Source organism: Mobula hypostoma, chromosome 1 (assembly GCF_963921235.1).
Source record: "Mobula hypostoma chromosome 1, sMobHyp1.1, whole genome shotgun sequence".
Lineage (NCBI taxonomy): Eukaryota > Metazoa > Chordata > Chondrichthyes > Myliobatiformes > Myliobatidae > Mobula > Mobula hypostoma.
The window spans coordinates 17,780,422-17,794,983 of NC_086097.1; the positions used below are offsets into that span (position 1 = coordinate 17,780,422).

Below are 14,562 nucleotides of genomic sequence, written 5' to 3' on the forward strand. Positions count from 1 at the left end.
CAGCACGCCTACTCTACCACCTGTCCCACCTCCACCCGTGGCACTCTACTCTTGCCATTTCCAACAACTTTTGCTCCTGCTAGATTTACTCTCTGCTCAACATCGGCAAATACGGTACAGTACTAAAACCTTAGGCACCCTAGCTATATACAGGTATGTACCTAAGACTTTTGCACAGTACTGTAAATCATTTTTGCATTTTTTTCTTCTGAGAGGCACTGACTTGCTCTGTTTTCAGTGGCTTTAGGAATATTACTTAATCCTTAATAATCTCCCTTAATAGCTGGCTTTCATTTAGCTTTAATGCTGCAAATATATTGATTACTCCTGGTGACAAGAGACTGCAGATACTGGAAATTGGATCAACAAACAAATTGCTGGAGAAACTCAGTGGGTCAAGCAGCATCAATAAAAGGAGATTGTCATTGTAGGTCAACATCCAAAATCCTGCAGGGGCAAAGTGGCCAGCATGGAGAGGGAAATAGGAGTGGCAAGAAAGGATTCCAAGATGATTAGAGAACTGAGGAGGGCTGTAAGATGAAAGGCAAGTGGTGCCAGGTAGGAGAGGTGAGCTGGGCTGGAGTTGGAAGACTGTAGCAGATGAATGATGGATGAAGGCAGAGTGAGGAGAGAGAAAATATCAGCAGGTGAAGCAAGGTGGAGGTGAGCGTGAAGATAGGAGACAGCTGCGGGGGTGGGGTGGGGGGGGGAAGATGAGCAAGAACACTAAGCTTTACCACAACTAGAGTCAGGTAAGTAGGGGAGATCAGGAACCATCAGTGGTGAAGGGAGAGGTTAACAATAGTTAGAAATAGGTAGAGATTTGCAATAAGGAGCAGAAACCTGTGGGTGAAGTGGGTGGATAGAACAAGGAGGAGAAATGAGAATAAGGGGGGCTGGAAGATGGGAAGGTGGCAAAAATGGGAGGACCAAAGGAGCAGAAGGAGAAGAATGGCAGAAAATGGTAGGGGGTGCAGAGAAAAGAAAGAGGGGAGTTTTCAAAATTTAAAAACTCAAATACATCCCATTGAGTTGTAAACTACCAATGCAGAATATAGACATCAAGAGATTCTGCAGATGCTGAAAATCTTGAGCAACAGGCACAAAAATGCTGGAAGAACTCAGCATGTCTGGCAGCATCTATGGAGGAGAATAAACGGTGAGGTTTTGGGCAGAGACCCTTCATCAGAATCAATGTCCCATCTATCCAGTGTCTCACCACAACTAAAGCTCCGGTCAATCTCCTATGCATCCTCTTTAGCAAACACACAAGCTTCCTAGAGTGTGCCAACCAGTATTACCCACAGTACTTCAAGGGTAGTTTTAATCAGTGTTTTGGAAAGTTGCAATATAACCTTCAAACTTTTAAACTCTCTGCCTTATAGCTTCTTCATCACCCTGTCTACCTGCATATGGACTTGAACCTCAGATTTCCCTGTACAAGAGCAATCCTTAGCACACCAGCATTTACTGTACATGTCCTATATTTGATTTCCCAAAGAGTATTGAAAGGCCAGACAGGAATGCTGAAGGGGTGGCATTGCTCTGTTGGTAAAAAAAATGGCATCAAATCATTAGAAAGAGGTGGCATAGGGTCGAAAGGTGTTGAATCATTGTGGATAGAGCTAAGAAACTACAAGGATAAAAAGACCCTGATGGGAGTTGTATACAGACCCTCAAACAGTAATGAGGATGTAGTCTACAAATTATAATGGGAGATAGAAAATGCATGCCAAATGGGCAATGTTACAATAGTCATGAAGAACTTCAATTTGCAGGTAGATTGGAAAAATATGGTTAGTGCTGGTTTCCAAGAGGGCAAATTTCTAGTATGCCTATGAGATGGATTTTTGGAGTAGCTCGTGGTTGAGCTCACTAGAGGATCAGTTGTTCTGGATTGGGTGTTGTGCAATGAACTAGAATTAATTAGAGAGCTTAAGGTAAGAGTACCCTTTGGGAAGTGATGATAATATGATCAAATTCACCCTGAAGTTTGAGAAGGAGAAGTTAAATCAGATGTATCAGTAAAGTGGAGTAAAGGGAATTACAGAGGCCAGAATGAGCTATTAGTTGGCCAGAATTGATTGGAAAAGAACACAGACAAGGATGATGGCTGGAATTTCTGGAGCAATTCGGAAGGCAGAGGATATATACATCCTAAAGAAGAAGAAGTATTCTGAAGATATGGTGGTGACACCACTGTGGCTAACAAGAGAAGTCAAAGCCAAAATAAAAGCCAAAGAGAGGGCATATGATAGAACAAAAATTAGTGGGAAGTTAGAGGATTGGAAAGGCAACTAAAAAGTCATCAAGAAGGTAAAGATGGAATACAAAAGTAATCTAGCCAATAGTATTAAAGAGGATACCAAAAGTTTCTACAGATACATAAAGTGTAAAAGAGAGGCGAAAGTGGATATTGGACCACTGGAACATGATGCTGGAAAGGTAATAATAGGGGAGAACAAAATAGCGGATCAGGTGAATCAGTATTTTGCATCAATCTTCACTGTGGAAGACACTAGCATTATGCTGGAAGGTCCAGGTGTTGGGGGCATAAAGTCTGTGAAGTTATCATTACCAGAGAGAAAGTTTTTGGGAAATTGAAAGGTCTGAAGGTAGATAACCCACCTGGCCCAGATGATGTACACCGCAAGGTTCAGAATGAAATTGCTGAAGAGATTATGGAGGCATTGGTAATGATCTTTCAAAAATCACTGGATTCTGGAATGGTTCCAGAAGACTGGCAAATGTCACTCCACTCTTCACGAGGGAGAGAGGCAGAAGAAAGGAAACTATAGGCCAGTTAGTTTGGGAAGATGTTGGAGTTAATGTTTAAAGATTTGGTTTCAGAGAATTTGGAGGCACATAATAAAAATAGGCCATAGTCAGAATTGTTTCCTCAAGGGAAAATCTTGCCTGACAAATCTGTTGGAATTTTTTGAAGAAATAGCAAACAGGATAGATAAGGAGAATCGGTTGATGGTGTGTATACTTGGATTTTCAGAAGGCTTTTGACAAGATGCCACACATGACGCTGCTTAACAAGTTATGAGCCCATGGTATTAAAGGAAAGGTTCTGGCATGGATAAAGCAGTGGCTGATTGACAGAATGCAAAGAGTGGGAATAAAAGGAGCCTTTTCTAGTTGTCTATCAGTGACTAGTTGTGTTCCTCAGGGGTCTGTTTTGGGACCGCTTTTTCTTACTTTATATGTGGAAGATGGAATTGATGGCTTTGCTGCAAAATTTGCAGACGATATGAAAATTTGTGGGCAAGTAGTTTTGAGGAAGTAAAGAGGCTACAGAAGGACTTAGACCAATAAGGAGAATGGGCAAAGAAGTGGCAGAGGGAATACAGTGTTTGGAAGTGTATGTTCATGCACCTTGGTAGCAAAATGAAGGGTTTGTCTATTTTCAAAATGGAGAGAAAATACAAAAAAAAACAGGCGCAAAGGAACATGGGAGTCCTTGTGCAGGGTTCACTAAAGGTTAATTTGCAGGTTGAGTCTGTGTTGATGAAGGCAATGTGATGGTAGTATTCATTTCAAGAGGACTAGAATATAAAAGCAAAGGTATGATGGTGAGACTAAAGCGCTGATGAGACCTTACTTGTAGTATTGTGAGCAGTTTTGGGTTCCTAATCTTAGAAAGAATGTGCTGAAACTGGAGAGGGTTCAAAGGAGGTTCCAGGCAAACGATTCGAGGATTGAAAAACTTGTCATTTGAAGAGTGTTTAATGGCTCTGGCCTGTATTCACTAGAATTCAGAAGAATTAAGGGTGACCTCATTGAAAGTTATCAAATGGCAAAAGGTCTTGATAGGATGGTTGTTGCGAGGATATTTCCTATGGTGGAAGAGTCTCCAAGACCAGAAAACACAGCCTCAGAATAAAGGAATGTCCTTTTAGAACAGAGATAAGAAGGAATTTCTTTTGTCAAAGGATGGTGAATCTGTGGAATTTGTTGTCACATGCAGCTGTCTTTATGCATATGTATGGAGGCCAAGTCAGATAAAGCAAAGATTGATAGATTCTTGATCAGGACATGTAAGGGAGATGGGAGGGGAAAGCAGGAGATTGGGGCTGAGAGGAAAAATGGATCAGCCATGAAGAAATGTTGGAGCAGACTTGATGGGCCAAATGGCCTAATTCTGCTCCTGTATCTTATGGTTTCAGGGTTTAATGGTATCACCTTGCAATTATAGGGATTAAATTCCACCTGCCAGTACTCCACCCAATTTTCTAATTGATCTATACTCTGCTGAAGCCTCAGACAACTTTTCTTGCTCACAACAGTATCAATTTTCATATCCAAAAGCTCCATTTTACAGCCTCTTGCACTGGAACACAATGTCATGTGTAATTTTATTTAAATTGACATCACCAAAATACAATTTTAATCTGAGTCTCATAAAGGTGCAATAGAAAATCACAGGCTAAATACCACAGCTACAAAGGCTATATAATAACAGGATTAAAAGTAACTATCATGTGGGAGAAACTTTGAATTATTCATGTCAGGATATTCCAGAGCACGCCAATTAAGTACTTTTGAAATGCAGCGAATTTGTTGGTCTGCTTCGGGCCAACTGATGGCCAATGCAAATGACCTCCTCTGTTAGTGCTGGATTTAATATTTATTCCAGTAGTGAAGCTTGGATATGTTGAAGAGGGTCCAGGTACACTTCACGTTTGCTCCCATGTGAATGGAATCACTGAATCTGTAGAGTAAGAATTATTATCAGCTAGTTATTGATATTTAACTTGTTTTCTAACAATTTTATTTATTCAATTAATTGAACCAATTGGAATAGTTTTCAAATTACCCTCAGAACCATTTCAAAAGACTTCAATAACAATGAGCTCTCAAAGATTATCAGTGTTTGAGGTGTGGAGACTTTACGCCACCTAAGGTGCCTTTGCTGATTAGACCCCACTCGGGGTAGAGGGCCAGCTCATTCAGTTTTTCATCCAGAAAAGTGAAATCTGAGCAGATGGGCATTGTGGGCAGGGAGTCTGGGTGAAAGGTAATCCATGATATGGTCAAAATGAAGGAACAAGAATTAGAGGATAGGCTGCCTGATCTTTTATAGAAAATCAAGACACATCCAATTTGCTGCCTGTTATGCTTTTGTTATTTAGGGCAGCAGTGAAGGTCCTGCATCTCTAGTGGTATTCAGAGCTACCTCCATCATGTCAGTAGCTTCCTCTTGGTTTTCACTACTGTCAGTCATGCGAAGCCCAGGTGGAGACTCAGGAATACTGTCGCCCTCAGATGTAGAAGGATTTTTCATTGCTGTTTCTGTAACAATTATGTTTTACCAGCCAGGGTTGTTGGCCCTGAGCAGAACTCCCAAACCTTGAGGACCAGTGGACCACTCTTAATCTGGTCCCTACTCTTTGATTTGTTTGGCATGGGTGACCCAACCAAGAGCCAAAGCATAAAGCTCTGACTCCAGCTAACATTGATCTCCAGGTTATGAAAGCACGCAAGCTTCCAATGCATGACAAGGTTGTGGTCCTTTTGGAGGAGACACATCCAATTCAAACCTAAATTTTAAAGGTTTTTAATTCTTAATTTTGTAGCAGAATTAAGCATAGTGGAACATCATGATCTAGATACTGAAAAATACCACTATAATTACATATAGTTAGAGTAACATCATCTTGTGACTTTAGATCATTGTAATATTTGGCTGAAAATTTTGGACTCTAAAGGCATTGTATATTTGGAGTCAAATATGTAGCATCCGTTGTGACAGTCAGGAAATACTGGTGTAATTAGGGTAAACATGATAATAAGTAGTTATAATGGTTGGTTGGCAGGAGGATTTACAAGTGCAGAGTCTCATTTTGCACTGATTAAAAGTCCCAAGAAGAGAATAAAGGAAGAAGTTGACTTTGGGGGTGACATTTTGAATAAGTAGGGCCTGAGAGTCCAGTGATTAGAGACAGGAGGGTCAGGTGCTGATAGTGTGTAAATGAGTACCTGATGTTTTTTATGGAATCAGTGGACTGAACGGCCCACTTCTGTGTTGTATGACTCTGTAAGGAAGAAACTTTTTGGAACATCATAACTGAACATAGAGGGAGTTTCATCTCAGTCCTGTTCTCTTGAACAGTTTTCCTGTGTTCCTCTATCCTTGTATAAAGACTTCCAGTAATCAGAATGGTCTTTAACTTGTATGATATTCTCATATTTGAATTCATAGATTTCTATCAAGGAAATGGAGCAGTTACAAGCTTCTTCTATCTTATGTTTTATGTGTAGGGGGAATCATGCATTCAGAATTTTGGAGACAGAGTATTAATTTAATTTAGAATGTCATGACTTTCAACTTTGAAAAATCTTGCTAAAATAATAAAGTGCCTGATGTTGCATATAAAGTCCCAAAAAATTTTGATTTTTGTTGTTTTGAATTATTGTGTCAAAATGTTTAGATTATTGTCTACATAACTATTTCTTTGATTTCACAGATATAAATGAATGCGAGCGAAGCAACATATGTCAAGGACATCGGTGCATCAACATCCCAGGTTCTTATAAGTGTGAATGTGAAGAAGGTTATGTATTGACTAGACCAGGACAATGTAGTGGTGAGTAAAACCCTTAACTCATCTAATCCTCAATCACTGTGAAATAAATTTCATAACTATTAAGCTCATTTTGGGGTGATTTTTAAGATCAAAAGCTTACATTTATCTTTACAGTGTAGCCAATTTATGACATTATACTTTAATATATTTTCCCTATGATAGATTTCGATTGCAAGATCTAACTCTCTTAATTGACATGACTGTAGCTACCTTACAATTTGGATTAGTTAAATGGAAATGTTTATCTATAAAATCGATATGGTCCAGTCAGTTATCTTTGCCTAAAATTGAAATGGTGTCTCTATAGTACCTTGCAAATGAGGACATGAAAATTGTCAAATATGACAATAATAAAATAAAATTGAGTAATAATAGCCACTAGAAAAATTAAATTATACCAAATAAAAGGCTAACAGAATTTAAATATTATGATGGTAGAGGGGAAGAAGCTGTTCCAAAAATATTGAGCATGGGCCTTCAGACCCCTCTACCACTGATGGTAGTAATGAGAGAGGGGTGTGCCCCAGGTAGTGAGGGTCATTAATGATGGATACCACCTTCTTGAGGCATTGCCTTTTGAAGATTCCCTCAATGATGAGGAGGCTTGTACTGTGATGGAGCTGGCTGAGTCTAAATCCCTCTGTAACCACTTACAACCCGGTGTATTGGAGCCTCCATACCAGGCAATGATGCAACCAGTCAGAATGCTCACTCAACTGCAAAAATTTGCGATAGTCTTTGGTGACATACCAAATCTTCTCAAACTCCTAACAAAGTATAGCCACTGGTGTGCCGCCTTTGGGATTGCATCAGTATGCTGAGCCCAGAATAGATCCTCTAAAACGTTGATGCCCAGGAACTTAAAGCTGCTCACCATTTCCACTGCTGACCCCTCACTGAGGATTCACATGTGTTCTCACGACTTTCCCTTCCTGAAGTCCACAATCAGTTCCTTGGTCTTGCTGACATTGAGTGCAAGGTTGTTGATGTGATACCATATAACCAAGTAATCTATCTCGCTCCTGTACTTCAGTGAAAGCTTGCATAAATTGGATTGGGGAAAGGGGCCGTTGCACAACTTGTGCTTTGCAGCTAGATCTTGCATTAAGCTCTAAAAGCTGAATAAATGGGGAGAATCTAATCACTTCAAAATGCTTTAGAAAAACAACTCAATATTTGATTAATTTGACACATATTGATGAATGCCATAACCTAAATATATAATCCAAATACAGGGAATGCATCAATACCTGACTCCTTCCAGTGTGTCATCTAGCCAACTGATACAGAGCAAATAATGGAATATGCCTAGGTAGGATGCATAAAATTAAATTGAAAATAAAGAACAACTTCTGAGTTGAGTTTGATGTTGCTAGCTCATAAGCTTTTTGCAGTTCTTTCTTCATGTCAGACACATACTTAAGATACGTCTTCTGCAGCAAGTCATCACTGCTGGTTCCAAAACAGAAAATTACAGGTTCGCACTCAAACAAATAGTATGCCGAACAGCCAGTAGCCTCATTCTGTGTACAGTTGTAGCAGTGTACTAAATGCCCAATATACTGGCTGTGCTTATTCTTTTGTTAACATCCAGGGTTCCAAGAATGTCTCACAATGTCAGTTTGAACCTTTCAGGCTGAGTGTGATATGGCCTGGTGCTTGACTTCTCGACTCCAAGCATGCTCAGTAACTCATATATGAGTCAATTCTCAAAATTTCTTCCCTGATCACTGTGTATCCTTTTTGGGAAGCCATAATGAACAAAATACTTCTCCCGTAACACTTTGGTAACGGTGGGTGCTCTCTGATCCTTCATGGGGAAGGTTAGGGCATATTGGTGTAGTGATCCATGATGACCAAGACATTCACAACATTACTGGAATCAGGCTTTATGAAGAGGAAATCGATACATACTAACTCAAGTGGTCCCGTACACTATATAAGATTATGGAGCAATTCTCGTAGGCAGCGTCTTCTTCCGAATACATTGAATGCATGACTTACAGTACTCTTCAACCTCGGGCTTCATTCAGGGCCAATACAACTGATCTCAGACCAATCCATAGGTCTTGTTGAATCCCAAATGACTTGGGTCATCATGAAGTGACTTTAGTACAGTCCTGCAGTATTTCTCAGGCAAAAAACAACTTTTGGATCAGGACTACAGAGCGGCGTGGGAGCTGAATTCTGAAGGAAGGCAGTTTTTTAAAAACTTCAAGTGCAAGAAGGACGAGACTGCGCAGGCACGTGACATAACAGGACAGCGCTGAGAGTTTAAAAATGAAGGTTACTTCCAATGGCTTTCTTTTGGATCGGGACAACAGAGCGGCGTGGGAACTGAATTCTGAAGGAAGGCAGTTTTTAAAAAAAAACTTCTTCGAGTGCAAGAAGGACGAGACTGCGCAGGCGCGTGACGTAACAGGATAGCGCGGAGAGTTTAAAAAGGAGACCACCCTATGCAGCAGGCAGCGGAGTGAGTGGCAGCAGAGTGTAGGCTTTGGCTTCAACGGGCTTCGGCGGTAACGGGAAGAGGCCAGAGTGAGGCACCAACTCTTTTTTTTTTCCCCTTGGCGAATCGGCCCGGACAGACAGGAACAGCAGGGCTCACACAGCTAATGGTACGAGCTAACGGTTTAAAAAGTTCATGTGTTTGGCGAGGTAAGTGGGTGAGTAGACTTATTTTTCCTGTTCATTCCTGTAGAATTAGATAGCATGCCTGCAGGGTTAGTGCTTTGTTCAGGGTGTCAGATGTGGGAATCTTGGGAGACCTCCAACCTCCCTGATGGGCACATCTGCGCCAGGTGCACCAAGATGCAGCTCCTCAGAGACCGTGTTAGGGATCTGGAGCTGCAGCTTGATGACCTACTGCTTATCAGGGAAAATGAAGAGGTGATAGACAAGAGCTACAGGGATCAGAAAACTGGGTGACTGTCAGGAGAGGGAAGGAAAATGCCCGGATAGTGGAGAGCACCCCTGTGGCTGTCCCCCTCAGCAACAAATATCTTGTTCTGGATGCTGTTGAGGGGGATGACCTGACAGGGGACGGCCATGGTGACCTGGTCTCTGGCACTGAGGCTGGCGCTGTTGTGCAGGAGGGAAGGAGGGAGAAGAGGAATGCGGTAGTATCAGGGTATTCCATAGTTAGGGGAACAGACAGGAGATTCTGTGAGCCTGATAGAGATACCTGTATGGTGTGTTGCCTCCCAGGTGCCAGGGTACGGAATATCTCGGATCGGGTCCAGAATATTCTGAAGGTGGAGGGCGAGCAGCCAGTTGTCTTGGTACATGTTGGTACCAATGACATAGATAGGACAAGGGAGGAGGTCCTGAAGAGAGATTTCTGGGAGTTAGGAAGGAAGCTGAGAAGCAGGACCTCCAGGGTAGTAATCTCGGGATTGCTACCTGTGCCACATGCTAGCGAGGGCAAGAATAGTAGGATCAGGCAGATGAATGCGTGGCTGAGAGACTGGTGCAAGGGCAGGGCTTCAGATTCTTGGATAATTGGGATCTCTTCTGGGGGAAGTATGACCTGTTCAAAATGGACAGGTTACACCTGAACCCAAAGGGGACCAATATCCTGGCGGGAAGGTTTAATAGAGCTGTTAAGGAGTTAAACTAATTTAGCAGGGGGATGGGAACCAGAATGACAGAGCGGAGGAAGGGGAAAACAGAAATAAATCTAAGATATTGTGAGCAGTAAAGATGTCAGGAAAGACAGGCTGGTGATGGGGCAAATTTGTAGCATTGGGATGAGTTGCAGTGCAATAAAGTTGCAGTGAAATCAAAACGAAAAGTACCAAATACTGGTCTTAAAGTGTTATACTAAATGCACGCAGCATAAGGAATAAGGTGAATGATCTTGTCGTACAGCTACAGATTGGCAGGTATGATATTGTGGCCATCACTGAGACGTGGCTAAAGGATGCATGTCTCTGGGAGCTGAACATCCAAGCATACACGGTGTATCAGAAGGATAGGCAGGTAAGCAGAGGGGGAGGCGTGGTTTATTGGTAAGAAATGATATTAAATCATTAGAAAGAGGTGATATAGGATTGGAAGGTGCAGAATCTTTATGGGTTGAGCTAAGAAATCACAGGGGTAAAAGGACCCTGATGGCAGTTATTTATAGGCCTCCAAACAGCTGCAGTGATGTGGACTACTAATTACAATAGGAAATTGAAAAGGCTTGTCAGAAGGGCAGTGTTATGATAATTGTGGGGGATTTTAACATGCGAGTGGATTGGGAAAATCAGGTCGGCACTGGATCTCGAGAGAGAATTTGTAGAATGTCCGCAAGATGGCTTTTTAGAACAGCTTGTTGATGAGCCCACTAGGGGATCGGCTGTACTGGATTGGGTATTGTGTAATGAACCGGAGGTGATTAGAGGGATTGAGGTGAAGAAACCCTTAGGAGGCAGTGATCATAACATGATTGAGTTCACTGTGAAATTTGAAAAAGAGAAGTCGAAATCTGATGTGTCGGTATTTCAATGGAGTAAACGAAATTACAGTGGCATGAGAGAGGAACTGGCCAAAGTTGACTGGAAATGGACACTGGCGGGAAGGATGGCAGAGCAGCAGTGGCTGGAGTTTATGCGAGAAGTGAGGAAGGTGCAAGACAGGTATATTCCAAAAAAGAAGATATTTTTGAATGGAAAAAGGATGCAACCGTGGCTGACAAGAGAAGTCAAAGCCAAAGTTAAAGTAAAGGAGAGGGCGTACAAGGAAGCAAAAATTAGTGGGAAGACAGAGGATTGGGAAGTTTTTAAAAGCTTACAAAAGGGAACTAAGAAGGTCATTAAGAGGGAAAAGATTAACTATGAAAGGAAGCTAGCAAATAATATCAAAGAGGATACTAAAAGCTTTTTCAAGTATATAAAGAGTGAAAGACAGGTGAGAGTAGATATCGGACCAATAGAAAATGATGCTGGAGAAATTGTAATGGGAGATAAGGAGATGGCAGAGGAACTGAACAAGTATTTTGCATCAGTCTTCACTGAGGAAGACATCAGCAGTATAGGGTGTCACTCAAGGGTGTCAGGGAAGAGAAGTGTGCGCAGTCACAATTACGACAGAGAAAGTACTCAGGAAGCTGAATAGTCTAAAGGTAGATAAATCTCCCGGACCAGATGGAATGCACCCTCGTGTTCTGAAGGAAGTAGCTGTGGAGATTGCGGAGGCATTACCGATGATCTTTCAAATGTCGATAGATTCTGGCATGGTTCCAGAGGACTGGAAGATTGCAAATGTCACTCCGCTATTTAAGAAGGGGGCAAGGAAGCAAAAAGGAAATGATAGACCTGTTAGCTTGACATCGGTGGTTGAGAAGTTGTTGGAGTCGATTGTCAAGGATGAGGTTACAGAGTACCTGGAGGCATATGACAAGACAGGCAGAACTCAGCATGGATTCCTTAAAGGAAAATCCTGGCTGACAAACCTATTACAATTTTTTGAGGAAATTACAAGTAGGCTAGACAAGGGAGATGCAGTGGATGTTGTATATTTGGATTTTCAGAAGGCCTTTGACAAGGTGCCACACATGAGGCTGCTTAACAAGATAAGAGCCCATGGAATTATGGGAAAGTTACATACGTGGATAGAGCGTTAGCTGATTGGCAGGAGACAGAGAGTGGGAATAAAGGGATCCTATTCTGGTTGGCTGCCGGTTACCAGTGGTGTTCCCCAGGGGTCCGTGTTGGAGCCGCTTCTTTTTACATTGTACATCAACGATTTGGATTATGGAATAGATGGCTTTGTGGCTAAGTTTGCTGACGATACGAAGATAGGTGGAGGGGCTGGTAGTGCTGAGGAAACGGAGAGTCTGCAGAGAGACGGATAGATTGGAAGAATGGGCAAAGAAGTAGCAAATGAAATACAATGTTGGAAAGTGTATGGTTATGCACTTTGGCAGAAGAAATAAACGGGCAGACTATTATTTAAATGGGGAGAGAATTCAAAATTCTGAGATGCAACGGGACTTGGGAGTCCTCGTACAGGATACCTTTAAGGTTAACCTCCACGTTGAGTCGGTGGTGAAGAAGGCGAATGCAATGTTGGCATTCATTTCTAGAGTATAGGAGCAGGGATGTGATGTTGAGGCTCTATAAGGCGCTGGTGAGACCTCACTTGGAGTACTGTGGGCAGTTTTGGTCTCCTTATTTAAGAAAGGATGTGCTGACATTGGAGAGGGTACAGAGAAGATTCACTAAAATGGTTCCGGGAATGAGAGGGTTAACATATGAGGAACGTTTGTCCTCTCTCGGACTGTATTCCTTGGAGTTTAGAAGAATGAGGGGAGACCTCATAGAAATATTTCGAATGTTGAAAGGCATGGACAGAGCGGATGTGGTAAAGTTGTTTTCCATGATGGGGGAGTCTAGTACGAGAGGGCATGACTTAAGGATTGAAGGGCGCCCATTCAGAACAGAAATGCGAAGAAATTTTTTTAGTCAGAGTGTGGTGAATCTATGGAATTTATTACGACGGACAGCAGTGGAGGCCAAGTTATTGGGTGTATTTAAGGCAGAGATTGATAGGTATCTGAGTACCCAGGGCATCAAAGGATATGGTGAGAAGGTGGGGGAGTGGGACTAAATGGGAGAATGGATCAGCTCATGATAAAATGGTGGAGCAGACTCGATGGGCTGAATGGCCGACTTCTGCTCCTTTGTCATATGGTCTTATGGAACATTGAGGTCTACTTAGAGGAGACATGATCCTATATAAAACTTTGTTCCTCAACTCTAGTTTGTCCCATTCCCCCATTGGTATGGTAGGGTGTTTTGTCTTCTCAACTTGGGCCAAATCCCCTTTGACTTACTCGGCTGCTGCCAATTCCACAGGACTGAATACGGGCAACTGCTTCGTATTCAGAGCAGTCAAGTTGCAATATGCTTGTGGAATGGCACTGCTATGTATTCCATTAGGCGCATGCCAGGTCCAGCATCGCAATGCCTTGTTCTGTCCAAGGGTGTTCGCAAGCACTATGTTTTTGTAGCTGATGAACTCAGATAGGCATAATCATCATTACAGGATTGGCTGCAGAATTCCTTCCAATCTTACAGTGTGTCTGCACCCACCTTGGCATTCCAGTCTCCATAGATGGTTAAAATGTCTTTTTCTTTTGTCCACCTTGCCAATAATGCCCTGGAGTTGTGTGTAGAACTCCTCCACTTGGTCATCTTCATAGTCAGTTGTTGGTGCATAGGCCTGTATTTCTGTGATGTTGAAAGGTGCTGCTCTAAGGCCGATGGATATAAGCCTGCTGGATACTGAGAGGCACCAGAGTCCTGAGTTCTTGATGCTCTTGTTAACAAGAAATCCTACACCATTGGCATGTTTGTCAAATTCTCCACTGTATATGGCCTGCCTCAATAAGATGTTCATTAAGGATTTTCCACCTGACTTCAGAGTCCCACGATGTGCCAGGTATATTTTTCCAGCTCATATGCGAGTTCCTGCAGTTTCCCTGCTTGAACAAGTGTTCACACATTCCATGTGGCTTATGAGATGTAGTCTCTCTCACGGATCTTCTGTGGTAAGATTTCACCAGTAGCATACTTAACACCTTTGCTCTGGTGTGCAATGGATGGTGCAGTCCTTGGTGACCCAGGCTGTGCCAATCTAGCATGGGGTCTGTTGCTATGTTCAACCAACATGTTGCGTGTCTTGGGCAGGTGAGACCTAATAGTGCCCATCCTTCTCCAGGCCAGACCACAGCCAATGTTCTCCAACTCAGTGGCTCGCCCTGGGCTCAAACACGTGGTCATTGTAGGTCTTCAGGGAACTCATCCGCTCTGGTCAGTGACTTTGTCAACGAGATCCTTCACCCAGTGGTGCTGTGTTAACACCACCTCCTCACGTCATTTAACCCGCCAGCTGAAGCAGTGTATCGGGGTGTGCCATATGGTGGCAGATGTGAGAAGGATGAGGACCAGTGATGCCCATCCACCCTACAAGGTAGAGTGCA

The 14,562-nt window shown here is 42.5% G+C and overlaps 1 protein-coding gene across 4 annotated transcripts in view; it reads left to right on the plus strand.

The window, feature by feature from the left end:
* LOC134344379 (latent-transforming growth factor beta-binding protein 2-like) overlaps positions 1-14,562 on the plus strand; it is a 510,939-nt gene that overhangs the window by 325,416 nt on the left and 170,961 nt on the right. For all 4 annotated transcript variants that reach the window (XM_063044071.1, XM_063044078.1, XM_063044088.1 and 1 more), the window contains one exon: positions 6,474-6,593. In XM_063044071.1, the coding sequence (XP_062900141.1) occupies positions 6,474-6,593 (120 nt within the window). The remainder of the gene's footprint in view (positions 1-6,473; positions 6,594-14,562) is intronic.